A 27270-nucleotide genomic window follows, 5' to 3' on the forward strand; every position below is an offset into this window, starting at 1 on the left:
AAATGATCACATTCTGTGGAAAGTGTGGGGACAGGAATGATTATCAGGCTACCCCTACAGAACAGGATCTCTCCAAGAGCCACATGCCTAGTGTACAGCAGGGTTCGGGAAGAGTGATTTACCCTGCCCCTGCGGCTACTCGCTGTTTTGGGGGTCTTGTGGCTCATGTGTGCTTTCCTGGGGTCAGCCAGTTAGTGACAGGTGTGTGAGTACTGGCTGTGTTTTAAATCACCTAATCAGTGTTCTGTGTGTTGCAAACAACACTGCTTCTGTAAAATGTTGTATTTAAACTTCACAGAGATGTCCTTGGGAGCCCAACCTCCCTTTTTTTATTGGCAGCTGTGCAGAATTAGAAAGCAGCCAAGAAAAACTAAGGAGGACTTTCTTCATGATATTATGATGCACTCTGCAGCCAAGAAACAGGAATTGAAGGAGTGGCGGGACAGCGAGAAGAGGGACCGAAAGGAGAACGCAGCGTGCCAGAATGAAGCCACAGAGCGGCTCTTAAACGTTATGGAGTGCCAAGCGGACATGCTCCAGGAGATACTAGCACTGCAAACTGAGCAGCTCTGAGCCCGCCCTCCCCTGCAGCTGCTTTCACAAAACTCTTTCTCATGCTCCCCCCAGACACTGCCACACACTCTTATCAACCTCCTGGCTCCTGTCTATACCCACGGCATTCCACTCCTTCCGCCTCACAGTCCAGCACTGCAGACTCCCACTACCCAATGCACTCAACACCCATCCCTATGCATTTTGGCCCTGCTGAAGTACAGTACCTGCTGCACTGTACTCCAAAGGAGAAGGTTGGATATGATTCCTGGACGTACACAAATCTTTAGCCATCCCGGGACCCCACCTTCCCCTGGGACCTTCCCTTCCCCCATCCCCCTCACTGCTGATGGTTTATTTTTAGTTTTGTTTGATTCACTCCACCAGATGTTGTTTTTTAATAAAAGAATTGTGTTGGTTTGGAAGCCAATCTTTACTCTATTAATTGAAAGCAAAAAGAGCCCTGCAAACCAACAATTATTTTAAACCTTCATAGTGCACCATCTGCACCAAGCACAATCACCTCCTAGCATTACAAGCACTGCACTCCCGAGCATAGCAACAAATATTAGTGGCTTTCAGTTTCAAATTGCTGCCTCAAGGCATCCCTGATCCTTGAGTCCTTGCACTGTACCCTTCTAATAGCCCTGGTCTCTGGCTGTTCAAACTCGGCCTCTAGGCACTGAGCCTCTGCAGTCCAGCCCTGAGTGAAGCTTTCACCCTTCCCTTCACAAATATTATGGAGTGTACAGCACACGGCTATAAGAATAGGAATATTGTCATTGGCCAGGTCCAGCTTCCCATAGAGGCAGCCACCAGCAGGCCTTTAAATGGCCAAAAGCACACTCAACAGTCATTCTGCACTTGCTCAGCCTGTTGTTGAACCGCTCCTTGCTGCTGTCAAGTTGTCCTGCGCATCGCTTCATAAGCCACGGCATTAAGGGGCAGGCAGGGTCTCCCAAGATCACAATGGGCTTTTTGACTTCCCCAACGGTGATCTTCTGGTCCGGGAAGAAAGTCCCTGCTTGCAGCTTCCTGAAAGGTCCAGTGTTCCGAACGATGTGTGCGTCATGCATCTTTACAGACCAGCCTGCGTTAATGTCCGTGAAACGCCCACAGTGATCCACAAGCGCCTGGAGAACTATTGAGAAATACCCCTTCCGATTAATGTACTCGGTGGCTGGGTGGTCTGGTGCCAGAATTGGAATATACATGCCATGTATCACCCCTTTGCAGTTAGGGAAGCCCATTTGTGCAAAGCCATCCACAATGTCACACATTGCCCAAAGGCAGAGTTTTTCAGAACAGGATGCAATTAATGGCCCTGCACACTTCCGTCAACACTAGTCCAACGGTCAACTTTCCAAACCCGAACTGGTTAGCGATGGATTGGTAGCAGTCTGGAGTAGCCAGCTTCCACAATACAATCGCCATGTGCTTCTCCAACGGCAGGGAAGCTCTCATTTTTGTGTCCTTGCGCTGCAGGGCTGAGGTGAGCTCATCACACAGTCCCCTGAATGCGGCTTTCCTCATCCGAAAGTTCTGCAGCCACTGCTCGTCATCCCAGACATGCATCACGATGTGATCCCACCACTCAGTGCTTGTTTCCTGAGCCCAAAAGCGGCGTTCCACTGTGGGCAGCAGCTCCGTGAGTGCCACAAGCAATCTTGTGTCACAGCTAGTACGCGTGGCAAGATCAATGTCTCACTCCTCTGGGCTTTCTAGTTTAAGGAATAACTCCACTGCCACTCGTGATGTGTTGGTCAGAGCGAGCAGCATACTGGTCAGCAGTTCTGGATCCATTCCTGCAACCCAAAGATTGAGAGCCTGCAGCACACAAACTGTTAAAAGATGGCGCCAAATGCAGACAGAAGCACAGGGATTGCTGGAATGGGAAGCAATGCATCACGGGGCATTGGAACAGGACCCAGGATGCCCCGCAACCCCCTCCATCTGCCCACAACTCTTAGCAGCAGAAGAGGAAGAGATGCTCTGTGGGATAGCTGCCCAGAGTGTATCGCTCTGAATACGGCTGCAAGTGTGAACATGCTATTGCGCAGGCAGGTGAAAGGGTGAATACACAACAGCAGGTTCGCTTCAGCGCTTGCTGAGCAGCAACATACACAGTGTGTGTGTGTGGGGGGATAAACATGGGGAAATAGTTTTACTTTGTGTAATGACCCATCCACTCCCAGTCTCTATTCAAGCCTAAGTTAATTGTATCCAGTTTGCAAATTAATTCCAATTCAGCAGTCTCTCGTTGGAGTCTGTTTCTGAAGTCTTTTTGTTGTAATATTGCGACTTTTAGGTCTATAATCGAGTGACCAAAGAGACTGAAGTGTTCTCCGACTGGTTTTTGAATGTTATCATTCTTGACGTCTGATTTGTGTCCATTTATTCTTTTACGTAGAGACTGTCTGGTTTGGCCAATGTACATGGCAGAGGGGCATTGCTGGCACATGATGGCATGTATCACAGTGGTGGATGTGCAGGTGAACGAGCCTCTGATAGTGTAGCTCATGTGATTAGGCTCTATGATGATGTCCCCTGAATAGATATGTGGACACAGTTGGCAACGGGCTTTGTTGCAAGGATAGGTTCTGTTAGGATATAGATATTCAGGCCTGTCTGTAAAGGCCTATACTCTAAGAATTTAGGTGTATTCTTATCACTTGGCTAGTTATAGAGGTATAAAAAAGAATCAAAATCACTGTCTGCCAGTGTAAGGTCCTTCTCATACTGTGACAGTCTGAGACCCTGTGCTTAGGCTAAGGCCTTTGGCTAAGCAGCAGAGGCAGCCATAAGCTGGGAAGTGACCGGTCACATCTTCACATTCCAAACTAGTCACATTGGGCTGTTAGGAATACAATCCTGTCCTGGTAATGCCTATCACCTCCAGAGAAAGGGAAGTGCCTAGAAGATGTAAAAGGAAACTTAGTTTGATAGCATCCTGTCTGGCAAGAACTCACTTATCAATAGCTGGGATGTGAAATCCTCACTTCTGTATTGTTTTGTCATTGTAGTTCCTACTTTGCTATTGTTTGTCTGTATAATCTCTGTCTGGTTCTGTGATTCTTTCTGTCTGCTGTATAATTAATTTTGCTGGGTGTAAACTAATTAAGGTGGTGGGATATAATTGGTTACATAATCATGTTACAATATGTTAGGATTGGTTAGTTAAATTTCAGGAAAATGATTGGTTAAGGTATAGCTAAGCAGAACTCAAGTTTTACTATATAGTCTGCAGTCAATCAGGAAGTGAGTGGCTGGGTGTGGGGAGGGGAAATGGGAACAGGGAATGGGAGGTGGGGAAATTGAAATAATGTTTTGCTAAAGGGGGAAATGGGAACAGTGAATGGGGGTAAGGAAATTGGAATCATGTTTGGCTAAGGGCAGGAATGGGAACAGGGACACAGGTGTAAGGCTCTGTGGTGTCAGAGCTGGGAAGGGGGACACTAAGGAAGGAAACTGAAATCATGCTTGTTGGAAGTTCACCCCAATAAACATCGAATTGTTTGCACCTTTGGACTTCGGGTATTGTTGCTCTCTGTTCATGCGAGAAGGACCAGGGAAGTAAGTGGGTGAAGGAATAAGCCCCCTAATAGGTTAGTGGTTAGTGTTGTGTGGCATGTGGTTGCTGGTGAGTATTTGCTTCAGGTTGGGGGGCTGTCTGTAAGCAAGGACTGGCCTGTCTCCCAAGATCTGTGAGAGTGATGGGTCGTCCTTCAGGATAGGTTGTAGATCCTTGATGATGCGTTGGAGAGGTTTTAGTTGGGGGCTGAAGGTGATGGCTAGTCGCGTTCTGTTATCTCTTTGTTGGGCCTGTCCTGTAGTAGGTGACTTCTTGGGTACTCTTCTGGCTCTGTCAATCTGTTTCTTTACTTCAGCAGATGGGTATTGTAGTTGTAAGAATGCTTGGATACTGTTCCTGATGGCTTGTAGTAGGGAAAACACCATCCTGGCCACTATGGATGTAGAAGCCCTCTACACCAACATTCCACACAAAGATGGACTACAATGTAATAAGAATGTTATAAGAATGCAGGAACAGTATCCGAAAATATGGCCATGTCATCAAGGTAGGCGACTGCATATTCTCCTAATCCCGCTAGGAGACCATCTACAAGTCTTTGGAAGGTGGCGGGTGCATTCCGCAGCCCGAAAGGGAGTACATTAAATTCATACAGCCCGACATAGGTGGTGAAGGCTGACCTTTCCTTGGCAGATTCATCTAGCGGTACCTGCCAGTACCCGTTGGTTAAGTCCAAGGTAGAGATGAACTGGGCCCGTTCCAGTTTCTCTAATAGTTCATCTGTGCGTGGCATTGATAGTTGTCTAGGCGAGTTACAGCATTTAGCTTACGGTAGTCCATGCAAAAACGTATCTCCCCATCTGGTTTGGGAACTAGAACCACTGGAGATGCCCTTGCACTGCCAGAGGGGCAGATTACACCCATCTGTAACATACCCTGGATCTCCCGTTCTATAGCAGTTTTAGTTTGAGGAGACACCCAGTAAGATTGGACTTTAATTGGGTGAGCATTATCTGTGTCAATGGAGTGGTGTGCCCGTTCAGTCAGTCCTGGGGTGGCTGAGAACGTTGGCGCGTAGCTAGTGCACAGCTCCTGGATCTGCTGTCGCTGCATACGCCCAAGGGTCATGGAGAGGTTCACCTCTTCCATACCACCAGCACTTTTCCCTTCATAGTAGACACCTTGGCTAGCTTCACACGATTGGCCAAGTCTTCTCCCAACAGCATTGGGATGGGATAATCATCACAGACTGCAAAAGTCCACATTCCTGACCAGCCCTTGTACTGGACAGGCAACTTGGCTGTAGGCAAATTGAAAGTGTTTGACTTGAAGGGTTGAATCGTCACTTGGATCTCTGGGTTGATTAAATTGGGGTCCACTAAGGAAGCATGGATAGCTGCACTTGTGCTCCGATGTCCCTCCACGCGGTGACCTTCTTCCTGCCCACACTCACAGTTTCCCTCTGCTCTGAGGTTATCTGGGAGGTATCTGGGCCTGAGGACCTCTGGTGTGATTCCGGTGCAATGAACTGTAATCTGTTGGGGTTCTTGGGGCAGTTGGCCTTTACATGCCCCGTCTCGTTACATTTAAAACATCGTCCAGCTGACAGGTAACTGGGGCAAGGTGGGTTGCTGGAGAACGGTGTGGCAGGACGATAAGGTGTCTGGAGGGTTCCTTGGGGGATAGGTGGCCTTGGGCTGCCCCCGGTAGTAGGGTGTGGTCTGAGGTTGTCCCTTCTGGTATCCGCTCCAACTGCGACCAGTTTTTTTTTCTTTTCTGCCACCTCCACCCATTTGGCTCCAATCTCCCCCACTCAATTACAGTTTTGGGCTTCCCATCTAGGATGTATCTTTCTATTTCCTCAGGAACACCCTCTAAGAATTGCTCCATTTGCATTAGGAAGGGCAAATCTTCTGGAGATTTAACACTTGCTCCCGATATCCAGACATCCCAATGTTTCACAATGTGGTAGGCATGTCGGGTAAATGACACATCTGGTTTCCACCTTAGGGCTCTGAACCGCCGACGGGAATGCTCGGGTGTTATCCCCATTCTGACTCTCACCTTGGATTTAAACAGTTCATACTGGTTCATGTGTTCCTTAGGCATTTCAGCTGCCACCTCAGCTAAGGGTCCACTGAGCTGTGGCCTCAGCTCTACCATGTATTGGTCTGTAGAGATGCTGTACCCAAGGCAGGCCCTTTCGAAGTTTTCTAAGAAGGCCTTGGTATCCTCGCCTGCCTTGTAGGTGGAGAACTTTCTGGGATGGGAAGTGGTACCTGGAGAAGGATTGCTAGGGTTTGTTGGTATATTCTGCTGAGCCTTTGCCTTCTCCATCTCCAGTGCATGCTTCCTCTCTTTTTCCTTTTCCTCCAGTTCTTTGGCCCTTGCCTCCATAGCTCTCCTGTGGGCAGCCTCTTGGGCTTTTTCCTGTTCCTCCATTTCTTTTTCCTTTGCCTCCATAGCTCTCCTGTGGGCAGCCTCTTTGGCTGTTTGTGTTTTGGGCTCTGTCATGTTTGTCTCTCTGTGTTTAACTAACTTTACACCCGAGAGTTAGAAATAAAACAAACAAAAAAAACTTGGCTTGTAAAATTTTGCTGTGCTGTCCGGATACCTATGTTCTCTGATAGTGATTGTCAGCCTACAGAAAAATCCTTAAAAAAAAAAAAAACTTAACACCTTTGTCTCCCGGCAAATAGGCAGAAAACCCCTCTAGTTGCTCTTAATTAAAAAAAAAAAACTTCTTCAGGTCTGTGAAGACTTGTGAATTTCCCTGCAGGAGGTTAACTACCCTGCCTTTAGGTAGAGAAAACTCCAGCTCACAAAAGACAATTCCCTTTTGTCTCTGCTCTGGCCCCAAAGCAGAGAAAAAAAAAAACTCCTCTGCTTTCATCCGAAAACCTGCTTTCCAGCAGCCCAAAGGAAAAAAAAATCCTTTTTAAGATCTGTGCTGCTTGTTCAAAAAATCAAAATCCTCTGAACTCTAGGGTACAGATGTCGGGACCTGCATGGAAACCTCCAAAGCTTACTTTTACCAGCTTAGGTTAAAAATTCCCCAAGGTACAAACTATTTTCCTTTTTCCCTTGGACTTTATTGCTGCCACCACCAAGCGTCTAACAGATATATAACCGGGAAAGAGCCCTCTTAGAAACATCTTTCCCCCCAAAATGCTCCCCAAACCCTACACCCCATTTCCTGGGGAAGGCTTGATAAAAATCCTCACCAATTTGCATAGGGGAACACAGACCCAAACCCTTGGATCTTAAGAACAATGAAAAAAACAATCAGGTTCTTGAAAGAAGAATTTTAATAGAAGAAAAAGTAAAAGAATCACCTCTGTAAAATCTGGATGGTAAATACCTTACAGGGTAATTAATTTCAAAACATAGAGAATCCCTTTAGGCAAAACCTTAAGTTACAAAAAGACACAAAAACAGGAATATCCTTTCCATTCAGCACAGCTATTTTATCAGCCATTTAAACAAAACAGAATCTAATGCATATCTAGCTAGCTTACTTACTAAGTTCTAAGACTCCATTCCTGTTCTGTTCCCAGCAAAAGCATCACACAGACAGAGAGAACCCATTGTTTCTCCCCCCGCCTCCAGCTTTGAAAGTTTCTTGTCTCCTCATTGGTCATTTTGGTCAGGTGCCAGTGAGGTTATCCTAGCTTCTTAACCCTTTACAGGTGAAAGGGTTTTTCCCCTGGCCAGGAGGGATTTAAGGGTGTTTACCCTTCCCTTTATATTTATGACACCATTGAATAAAAACAACTATCAGCTTTAGAGTCTTTAAATAAATCCCAGCTCAGTTAGGTGGGCAGAGTAGAGGCAAGCTCTTTCAAGCTCTTTAAATGTTAGTTATGACCCACATATGGGTCTCTTTCCCCTTTTGCAATTCCTTCTGAGCCCCTGAGGTTTCTTATAGGGCTAGTGGGTCCTCACCATCCTACCACTGACTCTAAGAATTACATGTTCAGTCTTTCCACTGGTCAAACTTCCCTGGTGTCTGTAGAGAAGTTGATTGGTGGGTTAATGTAGTGTCACATGGTGTTCAAATGGCCATGTTGCTTACCTGAGATGGAGTGTTTGCAATGCCTTATTAGCCTTTGTGACAGCTGATAAAACAGCGAAGAGACTGCACTCATGATAGGTGCTAGTAATGTCAGCTTCTGCAGGCTTGAAATCTTTTGAGCTATTGTATTTAGAAGCAGCCTACAGTTTTGTGGGTGTAATTTGAAATCACATAATTAAATATCTGAATGTTAGCATTTGCCTTTGCTGTTAATTCCACTTCCAGTTAATTGTACTTGCAAAATTGAGGGTCCCTTTAAAATTATGGCTCTATATATCTACATGCACAGCTTCATTTAATGCGTTAGGAATCTTAGAATGATGTATTTAGGCCATTTTCCCTATCATTAAGTGCTTTCCAGAAAACTGGTTCATTTTGTTTCTGAGCGGTTGATGAATATTTCTGGTGGTGTGACTTACACATATTAATTTGTTTGTCTTGCTACTGTACATAATGTAAGGCGATTTGCTGATTGCAGCCAAGGGACTGTGTCAAGTCATTGAAATTCAATGAGGCTATGTTAACTGAAAAATGTGCTGGCAATATGTGGACTGAGTCAAATGCTATGAACTCTGAATACTTTTAAAGTGAAAACAGAACTTTCTCAAGCTGAGTGCGCTCTTGAAATTAGAGTGCCAACACTTGATGCCATTGTCTGTCTGTTTTGACTACTCGTTGTCTTGAAAGAAAATAGTAAAACCAGATGAATCATTTCTATTGAGTGCAGTTTCCTGAATTACCAAATCATTGTGGAAATTAATCACTGTAATGCAGTTTACACTTCCCTCAGAAAAAAAAAAATTAGTAGTTTCTCATGCAGTAATGCATACGTAGTTGTATATACTCTATCACCCATGTAGTGCCAGAGCATCTGTGAGGTACAAATGGTAGTTGGAGTTTTGAGATCAGCCAAATAAAATATATATGCAGTCCCCATGCTTTTTGTCGGTTCAAAGTAACTCATTAAAATATATGACTCGGGGCCGGAAGCTCCCCTCAAAGAGTTAGGGCAGCCTAGGAGCTGCTCCCTTATGGACCATATACCAGCTGAGGATCAGCAGAGCGGAAGTCCAGTATGTTTCCCTCCCACCCTGCCATGCTACATCCCCTAAACCATGCAGGGTAAAGGTGGCTGATGCGACAATCCCTTCCAACTGGGGAATTCTCTGCTGTCCCTGTGATGCTGCCTAAACAGCAGCAAAAGGGCTGGAGTGAAACTGAAAATCTGGCTTTCTAATCACAACTGAACATTCTTGGAAGTTTTCATATATAATGAGCAAAGAGCAATTGTGACTATATTATTTAGATTGTAAACTTTTCTGGGCAGTATCAGATAAACAATTGTAATTATTTGAGAGCTGTGTGAACGGAGTGAAAAAAGCATTGGACTTTAAAACCAATGAGTTTCCCTGCACAGGTTTGTTTCCTTCTCACAGTAGATAGATCCTACTGTCAAATAGATCCATCAGACTCTGCCGTAGTGTACTCACCAGCTGCAGTGCACCTTTTTGTTAGGGTGAGCTTCTGCATGGGGTTCTTGCAGCCCATCTGCCTCTGACCGGGTCTTCCATAGTTCAGTCCTTTGGCCAACTCACATAAAGTTTAGTTCCCCTTCCAGGGTAACAAGAAGGTGCAACCGAAAATTCACAAAATGCCCCAAAACAGAAGAGCCTTCAGCCCTCCTCTTGGGCTATTCCTTTGCTTTTCCTTTTTGGACCAGTCTTCGACCCCATCCTGGAGTACTGTGTTGGAACTGAAATTGCCAGAGCAGGGAGGGACAGCTAAGGGGTTCTGAGGCAAAGTGTGCAGAGCAGACTAAGTCTTGAGAAAGCCAGCTTGCAGCAAGTTGGGGTGAGTTGTGCCTTCCTGGCTAAGGGAACAGCATATTTTCTTTCTCTCTCTCTGTTTTTTTGGGTTCTTGTGTGTTGCCGTCAGAATGCTCAGCAAAAGGGTAGGGCTACAAGAGTATGCTTCTGTTTGTATGCCATGAAATATAACAGCTAAGATCAGAAACAAGCGGTTCTTGAGCCAAAATAGGCCTCAATCCAGCAGAGTACTTAAGCACATGCTTACTGTTAAGCGTGTGTGTCATTAATTCAGCTTTGCTTTGCTTGATCTGAGCCATAGTACATAAGCTATATTTGGGCTGCTGCAGAATGACATAGCTCTGAAGATGGACCACACGGATACATAGCTAATACAAACCTGTCTGCTTGCAGTTCTTTGGCAACTATTTGTTCCTTTGTTCTCAGATGCAATACCTTTCTGTCTGTCCGTCTGTCTGTCTTCTAACCTATACTGATGATTGCATTTCTTTTTAAGCTTTAGAAAGTCATGGGCAGGAAAGAAAAAAAACAGGGTGTAGAGTTATGGAAACAAGCAAATAGTGCAACATGCGGTTAATCTCACTTTGTCAAATAGAACATCACACCATTTACCTAATTAATCTGCTCACACACACCTTGAAACACACCAGCATGTTTTAATAAAGAATATTTCCAATGCTTTTCTCATTTCCATTAAAAAAAATTCACAGGAGACACTTCATAAACCTCCAAGGAGAATACATAGTTTTTTTGTGTAGGCTGTAGGCTTCATTGCACACTGATCAGAACTCAACATGTTTTTCAGATGTTCAGCATTCAATTTGACCTTTCTATCCATCCAAGTGTTCCTGTGTTTACCATTAGTTTAATCAAGTTTCTGAGGGTGAGAATAAGCTTGGCTGCCATAAAGGATGAAATATCATTTTGGGGGGGATATTTCCAAATTGGTTTGCTGTCATGTTTAGACTTTTGAGTAGCTGATCATTGAAAATCTTTGAACTGGTACAAAACATGACTGTGATTGTGTTTTTCTTTATGATTTGGAGACAAGAGGATGTGTTTTCAAAGCAGTGCAGAGATTTTTCACCCATATTTCTCTTAATGTTAATGGGGAGTGTGCATGTAAGTCACTCTACAGCATGCTGAAACAAAGCCCAAATGAATAGTGAAAATTTTCTGCTAGAAATGAACTGCCATGGTAACATTTAGAATCTATTTTCATTATTTCCAGTGAGAACAGAACTTGCAAGTTCCTGTGAATTATAATGAAAGTTTTGTTCCTAAACTATTATTTAAAATTGCATTATCTCTTTCTACACACATTTTCCAAATCCTTCTGATTTGATGGTTGATGATTTGCAGCTGTTTTTTGTTCACTCTTCTCTCTACCAGTCAGTGGAGAGAGGTTTTTTTCTTTCTCATTAATCATTTATCATATGCACTTTGCTATATTCCTTTGAAAACCTCTGATCTTCTAGATTGGACATACTCCATAGGAGAAAGTTGGGTACAGTGAGATTGGTTAACTGTTGCCTTGCACCTTGTGCAGTCATTTAACCTTTCAGTCATTTATATTATGCTATTATGCTACCCTGATAGTTTTGCACTTACTTTTCATTGGTGTAAATGACGACACAATATGCAGGACAAGGGTGAATAAGGCTCCATGTCTTTTTGTGGTATAAGGTATAGTAAGGATGTACTTCTGATTTCTTTGTGTTTTATTGTTATAATACTACTTTTCATCAGTACATCTCAAATCACTTTACAAAGGAGGTCCATCTCATTGTGACATTCTCCTCTGGTATTATCTGGACCAGTGATCTGCTTGGTCACTCCAATCCTTGACTCTGGGAGCCAGCCTTACACTGCTCTGCTGTGAGAACCCCAGTTCCTGGGCTGTTCACGGACAGCCTCTGGCATGTAAGCTGCTCTTCAGATTGTGCAACTGAATGACACTAGCCAATATCTCCAGTCCCAGGCACAGCCCTAGGAACCTCTATCTTGCATTGTCCAGTTATGCCCGCTGGACACTGCAAGCTTATATGAGTTCGTCAATTTAACAAAGAAATTGATAGGCACCGGGCTTGTTATCACAAGGAGAGTCTCTGACATGCTTCAAACCAAAAGCACTGCTTCCGGTAGAATAAACAAACAAATTTATTAATTACAAAAATAGTTTTTAAGTGATTATAAGTCAAAGCCCAACAAGTTAGATTTGGTCAAATGAAATACAAGCAAAACGCATTCTAAGATGATCTTAACACTTTCAGTGCCCTTACAAACTTAGATGCTTCTCACCACAGCCTGGGTGGTTGCTCCTCAGCCAGGCCCTCCACTTTGATCAGCACTTCAGTCACTTGATTGTGATGTCTGTAGATGGAGGTGGAAGAGAGAGGGGAAGAGCATGGCAAATGTCTCTCCCTTTTATCATGTTCTTTCTTCCCTCTTGGCTTTGCCCCCCACCCCCGTTCAGTCAGGTGAGCATTACTTCATCTCGGTTCCAAACTGACCAAAGGAGGCCAGGGGGCCTTGAGAGTCCAGCAGATCCTTTGTTGCTGCCTAGGCCAGTGTTCTTTGTTCCTGTGAGGCTGGGCTAGGTTTGTCCCATACATGCCCTGATGAGGTATGAACTGCCCCTTTGCTCTTGGAGAGTTTTTGCCTGGGCTTGTTTTAAGCCATGAGGACACATTTTCAGCCTCATAACTATATACATGAAATTACAACCTATAACATTACTTTAACAACAATTACTATAACATCAATGCTCAGTGCATCATGAGCCTTCCAAAGGCACCCAACATGACAAAATTTGCATTGGATACCACACAATCATATTCTAAGGATGAACATGTGGGGGTAGGATTTGGCACACTGTACCCGGAGGTACAGTGTGCCAAAATCATTATCCCCCATTTTACAGATATGGAAATAAATCCCGAACAGTGAACTGACTTACCCAAGAACACCAAACAGTCAAGACAGGAATAGAGCCCAGGTCTCCTGAATCCTAGTTTAGTGTTATATCTACTAGGCCATTCTGCCTATGTAAGTGTAAGGCCTGTTCATTACTTAAGTGGTGGCTTGCATGCTGGAATGTGATGTCATCAGTTGTTTCAAGGAATAATACAAGTGTCTTCTTTAGGAAGAAAATGCAAAGGATGAGTCTAATGCATGCAGACTGTCCATTAGACTTTGCTGTCAAATTCAGAGTTGCCCCCGGTGCTTCTGCAGCACTTCAAAATTACAAGTGACTTTGTATTGCTCAAAGTCATTATGTTCTATAAAAGGTGCATCTCCTCTTACTTCATATATCTCATGCTGAAGGTGGTCCACAGGGAGTTTGTTTAGCTCTCGCAACAGGCAAAGATTTTTAAAGGGAAAAATACAGAAAACAACCTCTCAGAACCACAGGACAAAGGAGGAGATGGGGTAAAAAAAAACAAACCAAGAACAACAGAGGAGATTCTTTCCCTCTTTCAGCAGTAGCAGAAGCACAACCCATTCCCAAAGGAAGGCTGTTACTTCAGCAAATTCCCCCTTACTGTCCCAATATGTCCTAGGTCTAAAATGCAGAGTTAAAAATGTATGCAAAACCTAACCGCCAAGAAAAAGGAATGATGCTTTAAGGGGCTGAGTTTTGGAATGGCAAGGATAAACTTACCCCCTCCCTTTGCCTCGTCTTAGATTTATATTTTTAAAAATATTAGAAATACTTGCCAGAAAAAAGTCCATATTTGTTTTGCATATTCAGCAACTGTTTGAAGTGTATTAGTACAGCTTCCTTTTCCCCTAAAGGCTCAAACTCTGCATGAATAGGTCTTGTGTAATTTATTTTTCTGCCACTTTTCATCTTATACTTAGATTCCATTCTTACTGGCTGTTTTTTTCATTAATCATTCTACTGGTCTGTGTAGGTGGCTGAACCATGGTAAACAGTGATGCTCTTCACACTTTAATTGCTCCTTTAAACCTCTGTGAACATAGCTGAGATTGCTGCTTCACAGGAATTGTGATTCTTTATAGAGATATCCTTGATGTTTTAAGCAGGCACTTTAAATAGACTCAGCAGCTGTATACGCTGCAAACCGTATGTGGCTTGACTTCATAAAGGCTAGAATTATGTCGTCGTTTGTTGAGATCTGCATTAAATCTCATGATCTAAACAGGATCAGGATCAGGGTGGGCCAGTAATTGGATTGTGTAAAAACAGCCAGTGGAGTAAGTGGATTCTGACCCCTGCCATGTGATGGAGTTAGTCTTTTGTAACCCTGACCCATGTCATGTGATTAGATCTAGAAAAATAAAGTTGATTCATATCAGCACTTCTGTGTGTCACATTTAGGATTACTTAAGGGCCATTCTTTCCTTTCAGTCAATCCTGAACAGATGCCATATTATAATGCTAGCTAGTGTTGTGCTGCAGTCTTCTGTACAAAATGTAAAATGGAAGCCCTGACCACATGAAATCATACCATAGCATTTCTACCAAGAGTAGAGGTTTTAGTCTCAGTGTCTTGGCTAAATTATAACTTAGAAGAGCTTATAATGCTCTGGAATAGGCTTCCAAGGGAGGTTGTGGAATCCCCATCACTTTTTAAGAACAGGTTACACACACACCTGTCAGGGATGGTCTAGGTTTAGCTGGCCTGCCTCAGCACAGGGATCTGTTATCTGATGTCTTCTTGGGGTTCTCTCCAGCCCTACATTTCTATGATTCTATACCTATCTATAAGAACCTGCAGGACTAGAACCTGGAACTATGAGGGTTCTTGGGCCGCCAGTGCTTCTGCATCATCGGTAGCTCAAGGTGAGTTTCTACTGGAGGGCCCTGTGAAGCAAGGTATTGCAGGAAGTACAGCCCAGCTTGGCCTCAGGGGCGGCCCCCTATAGCCCACAGGTTGGATTATTCTGGTATATAAACCAAGAAGCCATCATGGGGAGCTAACTGAGCAATGGCACAAACTGCCTGCTTGCTTCCGCTCCAGGTCTTGCCTTGCTGTGGACCCTAGACTCTAGCTTCTGACCATAGAATCATAAAATATTAGGGTTGGAAGAGACCTCAGGAGGTCATCTAGTCCAACCCCTTGCTCAAAGCAGGACCAACACCAACTAAATCATCCCAGCCAGGGCTTTGTCAAGCCAGGCCTTAAAAACCTCTAAGGATGGAGATTCCACCACCTCCCTAGGTAACCTATTCCAGTGCTTCACCACACTCCTAATGAAATAGTGTTTCCTAATATCCAATCTAAACCTCGCCCACTGCAACTTAAGACCATTTCTCCTTGTTCTGTCATCTGCCACCACTGAGAAGAGCCTAGCTCCATCCTCATTGGAACCCCCCTTCAGGTAGATTGTCGGGCTCAACGGGTAGTGATCAATGGCTCCATGTCTAGATGGCAGCCGGTATCAAGTGGAGTGCCCCAAGGGTCGGTCCTGGGGCCGGTTTTGTTCAATATCTTCATAAATGGTCTGGAGGATGGTGTGGATTGCACCCTCAGCAAGTTTGCAGATGACACTAAACTGGGAGGAGAGGTAGATAAGCTGGAGGGCAGGGATAGGATACAGAGGGACCTAGACAAATTAGAGAATTGGGCCAAAAGAAATCTGATGAGGTTCAACAAGGACAAGTGCAGAGTCCTGCACTTAGGACGGAAGAATCCCATGCACCACTACAGATTAGGGACCGAATGGCTCGGCAGCAGTTCTGCAGAAAAGGACCGAAGGGTTACAGTGGACGAGAAGCTGGATATGAATCAACAGTGTGCCCTTGTTGCCAAGAAGTCCAATGGCATTTTGGGGTGTGTAAGTAGGGGCATTGCCAGCAGATCAAGGGACGTGATTGTTCCCCTCTATTTGACATTGGTGAGGCCTCATCTGGAGTTCTGTGTCCAGTTTTGGGCCCCACACTACAAGAAGGATGTCGAAAAATTGGAAAGAGTCCAGCGGAGGGCAACAAAAATGATTAGGGGACTGGAACACATGAGTTATGAGGAGAGGCTGAGGGAACTGGGATTGTTTAGTCTACGGAAGAGAAGAATGAGGGGGGATTTGATAGCTGCTTTCAACTACCTGAAAGGTGGATCCAAAGAGGATGGCTCTAGACTGTTCTCAGTGGTAGCAGATGACAGAACAAGGAGTAATGGTCTCAAGTTGCAGTGGGGGAGGTTTAGGTTGGATATTAGGAAAAACTTTTTCACTAGGAGGGTGGTGAAGCACTGGAATGCGTTACCTAGAGAGGTGGTGGAATCTCCTTCCTTAGAAGTTTTTAAGGTCAGGCTTGACAAAGCCCTGGCTGGGATGATTTAATTGGGGATCGGTCCTGCTTTGAGCAGGGGGTTGGACTAGATGACCTCCTGAGGTCCCTTCCAACCCTGATATTCTATGATTCTAGTTGAAGGCTGCTATAAAATCCCCCTCACTCTTCTTTTCTGCAGACTAAATAACCCAAGTTCTTCCAGCCTCTCCTCGTAGATCATGTGCCCCAGCCCCTTAATAATTTTTGTTGCCCTCTGCTTGACTCTCTTCAATTTGTCCATATCCCTTCTGTAGTGGGGGGAACAAAACTAGACACAATACTCCAGGTGTGGCCTTACCAGTGCCGAATAGAGGGGAATAATCACTTCCCTGGATCTGCTGACAGTGCTCCTACTAATACAGCCCAATATGCTGTTGGCCTTCTTGGCAACAGGGTACACTGCTGACTCATATCCAGCTTCTTGTCCACTGTAATCTCCCAGGTCCTTTTCTGCAAAACTGCTGCTTAGCCAGTTGGTCCCCAGCCTGTAGCGGTGCATGGGATTCTTCCTTCCTAAATGCAGGACTGTGCACTTGTCCTTGTTGAACCTCATCAGATTTCTTTTGGCCCAATCCTCCAATTTGTCTAGGTCACTCTGGACCCTATCCCTACCCTCTAGCATATCTACCTCTCCCCCATCATGTGTGAACTTGCTGAGGGTGCAATTAGTCCCATCATCCAAATCATTAATAAAGATGTTGAACAAAACCGGCCCCAGGACTAACCCATGGCACAGGCCTAACAGTACGTAAATTCACTACGGTTATGGTATTGTTCTTCATTTCTTATCCTAAACTGTTGGATTTATTACTGTTCGCTGTGTTTCATTATAGAGGTGGCTGCATTTCAATGGCAGGATGGTCTGTATACAAAGTTTGTGAAGTCCTTTCATAAACTTCAAAATAAAAGCCACAATATAGAGAATACAAACTCCAGTTCATTCTCTGTACCTTAATATTCAAAGTCTCCAATTTAATTGGCCGTATTCCACTGAAACTTTGCAACAGTTGACCGTTGGGGAAGGCACATAAATGTAGGAGGCAGTAGTTTCATGGGAGCTAGACCAAGTCTATGGAACCATCTCTGGCAAGTAATAAGAAAGATCACAGACCTCTCCACATTCAGAACAAATTCAAAACTTTTTTTTTCTAATATAGCTTCTCTTAGTAAAATTCTATACACATATGCATGTTTGCACGCACACACACTTAAAAGCTTATAATAACCTAGTAAGTTATTTGTCCTACAGACTAAAAACGAAGAAAGAGAGAGACTGACATTGTTTTATCTATTTTTAAATATTTGGGAGGTGCTCAGATACTAAAGTGTTGGTGACAGGTGTCCTTCAGGTACATAGATAAGTAAAATATGCATGATACACTTCTTAGCTCACATTTTATTGTATTTAATTCATTGGTTTTGCAATTAAAAAGTAAACTAGGAACAGGTAAAATAATTATCTATCTTTACAATATGATAGTCTGACTTGAAATGTGTAAATCTGCTATTCTGGTTTTGAGTAATTATAAGGGCTCTGTGCCCTCTTCCTTTGCCCACTCAGGTTTCATGTTCTCATTCAGTGATTTGAAGGATAAGCACTAGTGCTGTCATCAGTCACTCTTATTTCTGTACCTCATAATGAACTTCTGAATTTCTGTCTTTCCTCTTGAATCATCATTTGGGACTCTTTATTTATCAAACCTTAAAAATCAAAGTGCCCTCTTAAGATCGGTTTCTATGTCCTTACTGAGAACATTGTTTTACTTTTCATCCTCATTTTCCCATCTTTATCTCAGAAGATCTCATCCAGAAATTGTACAGATACTGTATGAAAAATACACCAACCAAACTTCAGAAGTAGTTTGTAACTACTATAACCAAGATATTGCCAGGAATATGTATAATATATCAATATTACAGCACAAAAATATTTAAGACAAAAATTGCTTTGAATAAAACCCTGGAAAGTGATGTTTCTGATTATAAAACACATTCAATTGTTAATCATTTAAATGTATTCCATTTCTGTAATGAATTAAAACATTTCCAAGTAAGCCTGAAAGATAGATCAAAATGTAACGTATCTTTGGATAATCCAAATTCCTAACAAATTATGACTGGGAAATCATGACTCCACAGATATGAGACATTTGAAACATTTATTAACTCATCTTATTTGTTCAAAAGTAATCTAGACCAGTACTAGACCTTTTTTACCTAAATTATTGATTGTACAGAACAAAAACTGAATATCAGAAGTAGGAGAATACTATTCAGACATTTGAAGCTCAAAACTGGTACAATACAGAGATAGAGTATTCATTTGTATCTGTCTTATCACAAGGATATGTTCTATACGTATGTCAAGGGAACATTAAGGTTGAATGGTCAGGCATCAAAAAGTTAGGAAACACCAAAGCTGAGGTTCCATATACAGCATGGTATAGCTTTGCATACTCTTTGCGCAGGTGTAAATGACTACACAAGGGATGATCCATGGGGAATGAGACCTAAGATTTCGATAGATTGGAAGTCACAGAAGAGGTGGGACCACGTTTACCCCAAGGAGGTGGAAACTCTTCTCACGGCTACATCTGGAAAATGGAAGGGGTGGAATAAAATCTATATTCTGGTGCCCTTATGATCTTTTATCCACCAAAAATGTTTGTATGTACCTTTTCACTTATAAGTGCATAAAAGTGCCCTCTTTATTTTAAGAATTTAATACTTTTTGCTGAAGTTTTGAAGACTAAACCATTTTCTTTCCCAAAATGGACAGGCTTGCCTCTGGTGTCAGACTTTAACAGTAACACCAAGAAAAAAACACAACAAAAATGAATTGTTCACATGAAGGGCTTAAGTCTGACATGCTCCTCAAAAGGACTGTTTCATTTTATTGTGGTGCAGGACTTGCTGGAATACTGAAGTCTGCACAATGAGTTCTTTTCCCTAACACATTCAGATGCAGCTGCCTTGATTAGTTTACTTTCAGTGTAGTTCAAGTATCTGTGCCTAGACAGGGTACCTGAATGAAAAAATACATTTCCGTCCTTCATGGAAATGCCTTGGATGAAATCCTGGTCCCACTGAACTCAATGAGAATTTTACTGTTGACTTCAATGGAGTCAGGATTTCATCCATCATGTGAACTTCAAGGGAAAACAGTGTCCCTCTAATACAGAAATATTATAATTTTCATTTACCAGACAGGCAGTGCAGAGTTTTGGTGAATAATTTGTGTATGAATTGTTTGTTGTTAAAATTAAACTTGTCCCTGCCAGCATCAATTTCACTGTCTGTGATGCTAATTATTTTATGATTATTGAGTGCAACCATGAAGAGAGGGGTTTAATTGGGAAAAAAATTGTTCCACACACTTCTAGTTTTTCTTAATGCTAAAATATGTTTTAATAGTCTATGTTGGTAAAATATTTAAATCTACTTTGGTTCAATCAGATGATCTTTATTATTTTCTAACTTGCTGTTATTGAGAATTAAATTGTTGTGTATGATTCTTAAAATAGTACTATTTTTTTGCCTTTTTACAGTCTTCTGAATAACAACCAAATCCAGAAGATTTCAAGAAATGCTTTTGAAGGGCTTGAAAATCTGCAATACCTGTAAGTCAAAATGGAAATTTAATATTTTCAGTGATAAAGAGTGATCGTTAACCCTCTGTGTTTTTGACTATAAATGCTGTATGCTCTTGTTAGGAAGCATTGTCAGTCCTGGCTAAAAAACTGTCTGCTCATCTGCAAGCTATCATACTTTGTGTGTGTGCACACACTGAATATTGTACAGTGCGACATAACGAAGCAGCAACGCTGAATGGTACCATTCTGATTTTAGAGCATTTGCACAGATGCAAATGACTGCCCAGGGTGCAAGGATGTGTAGGATCAGGCCCTCAGTTCACCAGTGCAGGGTTGTTGGGTTTTTTTACTGCTTTCATTAGTTTCCATTGAAAATATAATTTGCATGTGTGACCGCACCTGTTGATTTTGGTTTTTTGAAGAATCTGAGTCTCATTTGTTCTATTTTTTTCTATGCATCTCCCATATGTAAATAAGGTTTGACATAACTGTGATATTCCATATTGTTTTTTGTGTATGAAAAATGTGCCTTCGGTTAGGTACCATTTGGATTCACAATAATACTGAGTTTCAGGAACTTTAATCTGAAAACTGTTTTCATGACACCTTAAGGTTGAATTGTTTGCTATTAAAATTAAACTTGCTCCTGAGAGCATCCATTACACTGTCTGTGATGCTTATTATTTTGTTGTTGTTGAGTGCAACCATGAGGTACAAATGAGAACAGCCTTAAGGTAACATGAAAATAGTTTTCAGATGAAAGTTCCTGAAACTCTCAGTATGATTGTGAATCCAAATAACATAATAAATATTAAGATTCATGTTGCATATAGTCCTTTCATCAACTCAGTGTATAGAAAAATAGCCCTTTAACTAATCAAATAAACAGATAAGTAAATGCCATGTTCTCATTCAAAGTTAATTTTTCTGGAAATTCATGTTTTTGTTCAAGGCGAAAGCCTTTTCTCTCATGAGGATTTTGAGTTTGCACAAGTATCACAATTTATTTTATTCCAAATCCTACAATTTAAAGTAAAGCTTTTGTGATTTCCTTGTAACTCCAACATATAAGTGAATGTTTTACACATACATTTAATTAATTAATAAATAACATTTTTTTTTTTTTACCATTTGGTAAACACAGGATCTATGTATTCTATTATTCTGTGTTTAAAATAATGTAATTGCTGGAACTTCCTCCATTTTGTAATGGCACCCAGGGGACATTATGGTGAAGAGGATCCTAGGAGCACAGTTCCCTGAAATTTCCCATCCAGTCTCCAATGTGCCGTCTGTGCTAGCATCTTAGATTTGCTGTGCCAGTTTTATGCCATCTCAGGATTCCACTTCCTCCAGGGAATCTTTAGCTGAAACATCATCCTGGGCTTGCAAATATGTGATTATATATGACAGTGTCATAGTTAAAGGGAAGTTCTGAGAAACAAAAGGGCAAAGTTAGAACATAATAGCAGAAATGAGCCACTCACTTATAGACATCCCCCCAAGCTGAAGCAAATACTCACCAGCAACCACACACCAAAAACACTAACCCAGGAACCTATCCTTGCAACAAAGCCCATTGCCAACTCTGTCCACATATTTATTCAAGTGACACCATCATAGGACCTAATCACATTAGCCATGCCATCAGGAGCTCATTCACCTGCACATCTACAAATGTGATATATGCCATCCCGTGCCAGCAACGCTCCTCTGCCATGTACATTGGCCAAACCGGACAATCTCTGGGCAAAAGAATAAATGGACACAAATTGAATCACAACATTCAAAAACTGATAGGAGAGCACTTCAACCGCTCTGGCCACTCAGTAAAAGATTTAAGGGTGGCAATTTTGCAACAGAAAAGCTTCAAAAACAGACTCCAATGAGAAACTGCTGAGCTTGAATTAATATGCAAACTAGATATCATTAACTTGGGTTTGAATAGAGACTGGGAGTGGCTGGGTCATTTCACATACTGAATCTATTTCCGGATGTTAAGTATCCTCACACCTTCTTGTCAACTGTCTAAATGGGCCATCCTGATTATCACTACAAAAGTTTTTTTCTCCTGCTGATAATAGCTCATCTTAACTAATTAGCCTCTCACAATTTGTGTGATAACTTCCAACTTGTGTGTGTGTGTATATATATCTATATATATATCTCTTACTATATGTTCCATTCTATGCATCCGATGAAGTGAGCTGTAGCTCATGAAAGCTTATGCTCTAATAAATTTGTTAGTCTCTAAGGTGCCACAAGTACTCTTGTTCTTTTCACTATCCAATGAATTTCCCAATGATGGACGTGGAGGGAGAAGAAAAGCTGGTTGTGAATGAAGTTTAATATTATTACCATTATGTATTCATTCACCCCCTTACCACCACTGCTGTGGAAAAGTGAAGCACTATGGACTTGCCAATCCTTCTCTACAAGTTCAAACATATGTTATTCCATTATCGTTTTGCTGTCATTGAATTTAGTATATTTGGTCCATTCTGTTTGTTCTTGATAGTGGCATACACAAACCTATATAATTTTTTTAATGTAGGTCAAGCCATTTTTTGTCATAACATAACAAACATGGGGGAACATACATATCTGCTCTTATGCAAATTTCTGAAGATGGACTAACCTAAGTGGAACAAGAATTGAGCATAGAAGCATCTGGTAGTTCCTCTAACTCACGAGTTATTTCAAATTTTGGAGATCTGCAGTGCGGCTCAGAAGACAGAATTGAGACCTACATTTGCTCTTCTCTTTTCTTGTCATGGCATCTGGCTAGACAGAAAGGTTATGGATAATTTGTTTCTTCTTAATCCTCAAGGAAAAAAAATTGTCCATCAAACAATCACAGTGTATAAGGTGACAATTCAAAAGGAAACGTTAAGGCTGTCATCTTTTCCCTGCATAATCTCGTTCACTTGACGCACTTGTTCTCCACTGGGAAGGTTGGAAATTGGCTTCATTCATCCAAGTGCTAATCAGTGCACTGAGCACATCACTTCACTTTCCAGACTAAGCCGTCATATATTAAACTTTGCTTTTTACAATTGTCATGAAAGTTTTCACAACCACAGCTAACACTGAAAATATACATTCTGATTTTAATGTATTTCTCTTCAGTGTAATATGTCCTTTCCCATGTTACATTGTTGTTAATCTATATCATTACAAAACACAATATCCACATCAAGATCACGCTCTTCTGCAGAAAAGTTTGGGTGTGTCCCTATTTAATTGACACAGATTTGTCTCCTGTAACCTATTCAGTCCTAATTTATTTTATAAAAGCTCTTTAGCCTTATTCGCTAAAATATGTAACTGTTTTCATAAATATGGAGAGCCCAAGAAGCAAATTAAGCTTTTACAGAATGTAAGAGTGCTATGTAATAACAAATTTGTATTGTCAGTGTCCTGAACTGATTGGTCTGATGTATGACTTTCCTAGCTTTAGCTAAACAGTCCCAAACATATGGCAAATGTATTCTTCAAATGGGTAACAGTAAATGTTTTTTCTGAGAAATTGCCCAACATGTAACACAGTGGATTCTCTCCTTTTTTCTTGTGTAGGTAAAATCTTTAACCATGTTTATGATTAAAATAGGAATCCAAGCCCAATCAATATACCCTCCTCTGCCAACAAACTATTACATGTAATTTCCAAGGCTAGTGCTAAGTGAGGTGATTCCTGAAGACATGAGAGCTCCTGAGCATGAGAATCCCATACCTTGTCATTTGTCCCAGCGCCAAAATATTTTGGGGCTGATTTTTAGACCCACAATTACCCCCACATATATTTTCCCTCTCTTTCTTTCTTTGTATTACTCTGTGGATCAAAGGCTCCAATCAGGATCATGCTCTGATGTGCTAGGTGCTTTACAAACAGATAGATCTTAGGAGCAGGCACCATGTTTCCCTAACTGTCTAATTTGAAGTGAGGTGCAATCTATGAGTGTGTATAAAACCATATATCTCTAGGGTACCCTTCAGTGCAGTAGTCTAATATTTAGTAAGCATCACAGCAGAAGTAGGTCTTGGCACAGAGAGGCTGTGGGACTGTCAGATTAGGTCAAGGAAGTCAGTCTAAAGATAAAGGGCAGCATGGGAGTGTCATGATGTCTGGAGTGACTCACAACTGTGAATGCCTTACTCAGGGTAGACTGTCAGAAAACAGGGCAGACACCCCAAACTGCTGGTACGTTCTATAATGAGGTTTCATCAAACCAGAAACAACTGGATCAATATACCAGTTTTATGGAGTCACATACAGTCCCGTTAGACTCTCCAGTCTATCTCACCACTGAGACAAACTGAACTTTGTGTTAATGGTCGCTTAAACCAAAAATCACACCACATCAGGTGGCTCTTAGTCCCTATAGACCAGTCACTTACTTCAGATCAATTGGTACTCCAGATCTATCAAAGACAACACTGGCAGCCAATTCTATAGAAAACTAATTAAAAATGTGTTAGCTAAGAAAAGTAAATAAGAGTTATTGAGAGGTTAAAGCAGGTAAATATATATGTTTATATAGTGTTGGTCATGGAGGGACGTTCCCCTGAGCAGGGGTAGGACTCAGAGGGCAGGAAGCCTGGGGGAAGTGAAACACTGCAGAGATCTCTCTAATGGGAGAGCTGACTTGGTGCAATGGGAGAAGACTTGTGGGAGGGAAGCAGGTCTTGGAACTCTCAGATAGGATGCCTGGAGAGTTGGACCCTGGAACAGGAGCTAAAGGAACTGGGACAGAATGGTTAATGACTCTCAAGTGCGTAAACTGGGAAGGGTGACCTTTGAATGGGGTTGAAGAGCTGCTGTGTTCTGACCTTGTTTTATTTTGGGTTTTTGAGAGGAACTGTTTTTACTAGAAGGGATCTGCAGGGTGTGGCCCTCTATATGTATAAAAGGATCTGAATTTGCTGCTGCGAGAGAAAATATTCCTTTGCATGGGGCACTGTAAAGGGGAAACTGAGGAAGATTTCCGGGGAGGGCTCCCTTATGATGCATCCATTTACCGATAATTGAAGTGACAAAGCAGGTGTCATTCCCCTTGTCATTTACTTCTGACAATGGTGAGTTCAACACCCCTGGTTTGGCCCAGGGGGAAACTGAAGGAAAGAACTTTGAGTGGATAAAAACCCAACCCCTGAAGCTCAGGAGAGATGGGGGAGGGGCAGTGTCCTGCAGTGCAGACTGTCCCGAGTTCCAGAAGTGGGGTATGTGGGATCAGCTAGGTCTGCTTAAGCTTTAGGTAAAATAGGTGTAGCTTCAAAGGTGCAGCCAGCTCTGAACTGTGAGGCCACCACCCAAAATCTTACCCCTCGCAAAGTTTTTACACGTAAAAGGGATAAGTGCCAGAGATGTCAGGAAATCCATTTGGGACTTCGCTGATGATTTTACATGGAAGGCACTCAGATACCACGGTGTGGGGAGGCAGTCTAAAGCCCTCAGAGAGACAGAGGTGTAGGATTTACCATCAGTCACTTATGAATTATTCCGCAAATGAAAAGGGAGATTCTGCTGTTCCAGTTTTGCACCTTTGTGATGGGGGGAGCAGATTATCTGAGCTGAGATCTTTCATATAGATGTGCTAGTGAAATCTTGCCTTAAGACTCTTCATTGTTCTAGACTTGGTGTATGATTTTCAGTGGCAGCTTTGAATCGGGATTTCCTTCGTGCCAAGGTTAACTTTTATTTGGTGACATTCTGCTGCATTTAACTGGTATAAGTGATCCATGAAATAGTGGCGTTTCCATGGCAAGGAGCAGGGCACTTCCATTAAAACTGTAACTGTTACGCCAAAGCTGGGATTGCTTCTAGCGGTGTAACAATATTTTGTCATTTTGTTTTCTATTTCACACTCAGCTTTTAAAATCAGTGGTATGTTTTAAATTCATGCCACAATTCTCCTAGTAATTCAGGCAAGTGAGGAAGTGCCTGGTGTGAAATTTTATTATTGCAGCTGTACTTTGCAAAATTCAAGAGAGAGAAATCTGTTTTAGAGGGTCTGCTTGTGTAAGCTGCAGATGCCTTTCATTTCCCCTTAAATGTTAATTTGTGGGGTTTTTGGCGCTTTTTATTAACACACAACATTCTCATGTTTGTTTCTGGAGAGAGGACTTTGAGAGTTACTTTTGCAATGTCTGATTTGCAGTTAAGTCAATTTGCTTTCTCTTCATTCAACCAATAGTTCGTACACACTCTTTGGCCTTGTCTACCCTACAGATGCTTTGCGGACATAGCTATAGCAGCAGGTGCAGCATATGCCAACAGAAGGAGTTTTTCTGTCAGCATAGTAACACCGCCTCCTCGAATGACATTAGCTCTGCAGACAGAGGCACTCTTCTGTTGACACAGCTGCATCTACACTGGGGGTTTTGCTGGGATAGCTATTTCACTAGGGATGTGTGTGTTTTTTCACACCCCGACCAACACAGCTATGCTGACAAAACTTTGTAGTGTAGTTCTGGCCTTTGTTATGAATGATTTTACATGCAACATGCTGTCCTGCAGTCTAGTGTGTGTTCATTTGGCCAAGAGGTCTTTTAGTACTAGTGACGGCATATCTTGGTGTATAACTTTCACATACTTTTATGTTGTTTATTTTCTGAAATTGTCATCCTTTAAGTCAGTATTTTTCAGATTGTGAAACTGCCCTCCCTGGGGAGATTGACTTCTTCAGAGAAAGATGGAGTATGATCAAAGGGAAACAAAAAGAGGAATTTGTTTATTTTGTTTGTTTGTTTCTACTTAAGAAGCAGAAAAAACAGAAACCCTATTTCCAACATACCAATGACAAGTTCCTCGTCATAGCATTTTCACAAACAGGAAACTCACTAAGAAATAGCAACTATGCCAGTACATAATGCTGAAGGACAAAAATAGGGATAGAAGAGAGGAACAAAGGGAAAAGAGGCCGTTGGGAGAAGAAAAATGGAAGGCAAGAAAGTTTAAAAAAATTATTTTTTAAGACTTTCAGACTGGTAGAGGATGGAAAGAAATCATAGTCCTATAAAGCTTTCAGTATATGAATTTGGCTTTGTGTCTTTGTAAGCTTTGGCTGACACACATACTCGAGGGAGGAGCATGAATAGACAAGTAAACTAATTCCCGGGAATGTGGTAGAGGCAGCCTAGGGGAAAGCATATCCCCACAACTGCCTGTTCATAGGTACTAGTCTTGGGAGACAAAGTCTGTCATGCTAGAAGGCATCCAAAGGAATATACAACTTACTATATTAGATCAGGCCAGTTATCTGTGTAGCCCATTAACTTGTATCCCACAGTAGCCAGTACCAGATTCTTCAGAGGAAGGTGCAAGAGACTGTGCAGTAGGGATATCCTGCCCATGGGTAAGATTTCTTCCTGACCCCTATCAGTGGAAGGTTGGC

The 27270-nt window shown here is 42.1% G+C and overlaps 1 protein-coding gene across 4 annotated transcripts in view; it reads left to right on the forward strand.

Annotated features, from left to right (window-relative positions):
• Positions 1 to 27270, forward strand: part of PXDNL (peroxidasin like) — a 282898-nt gene that overhangs the window by 122220 nt on the left and 133408 nt on the right. For all 4 annotated transcript variants that reach the window (XR_012666983.1, XM_075125228.1, XM_048840634.2 and 1 more), the window contains exon 3: positions 19832 to 19903. Coding sequence is in view for 3 of the 4 variants with exons in the window: in XM_075125228.1 (XP_074981329.1) it covers positions 19832 to 19903 (72 nt within the window). In the remaining variant the exon portion in view is untranslated. The remainder of the gene's footprint in view (positions 1 to 19831; positions 19904 to 27270) is intronic.

Source organism: Caretta caretta, chromosome 2, assembly GCF_965140235.1.
Source record: "Caretta caretta isolate rCarCar2 chromosome 2, rCarCar1.hap1, whole genome shotgun sequence".
Taxonomy (NCBI): Eukaryota; Metazoa; Chordata; order Testudines; family Cheloniidae; genus Caretta; species Caretta caretta.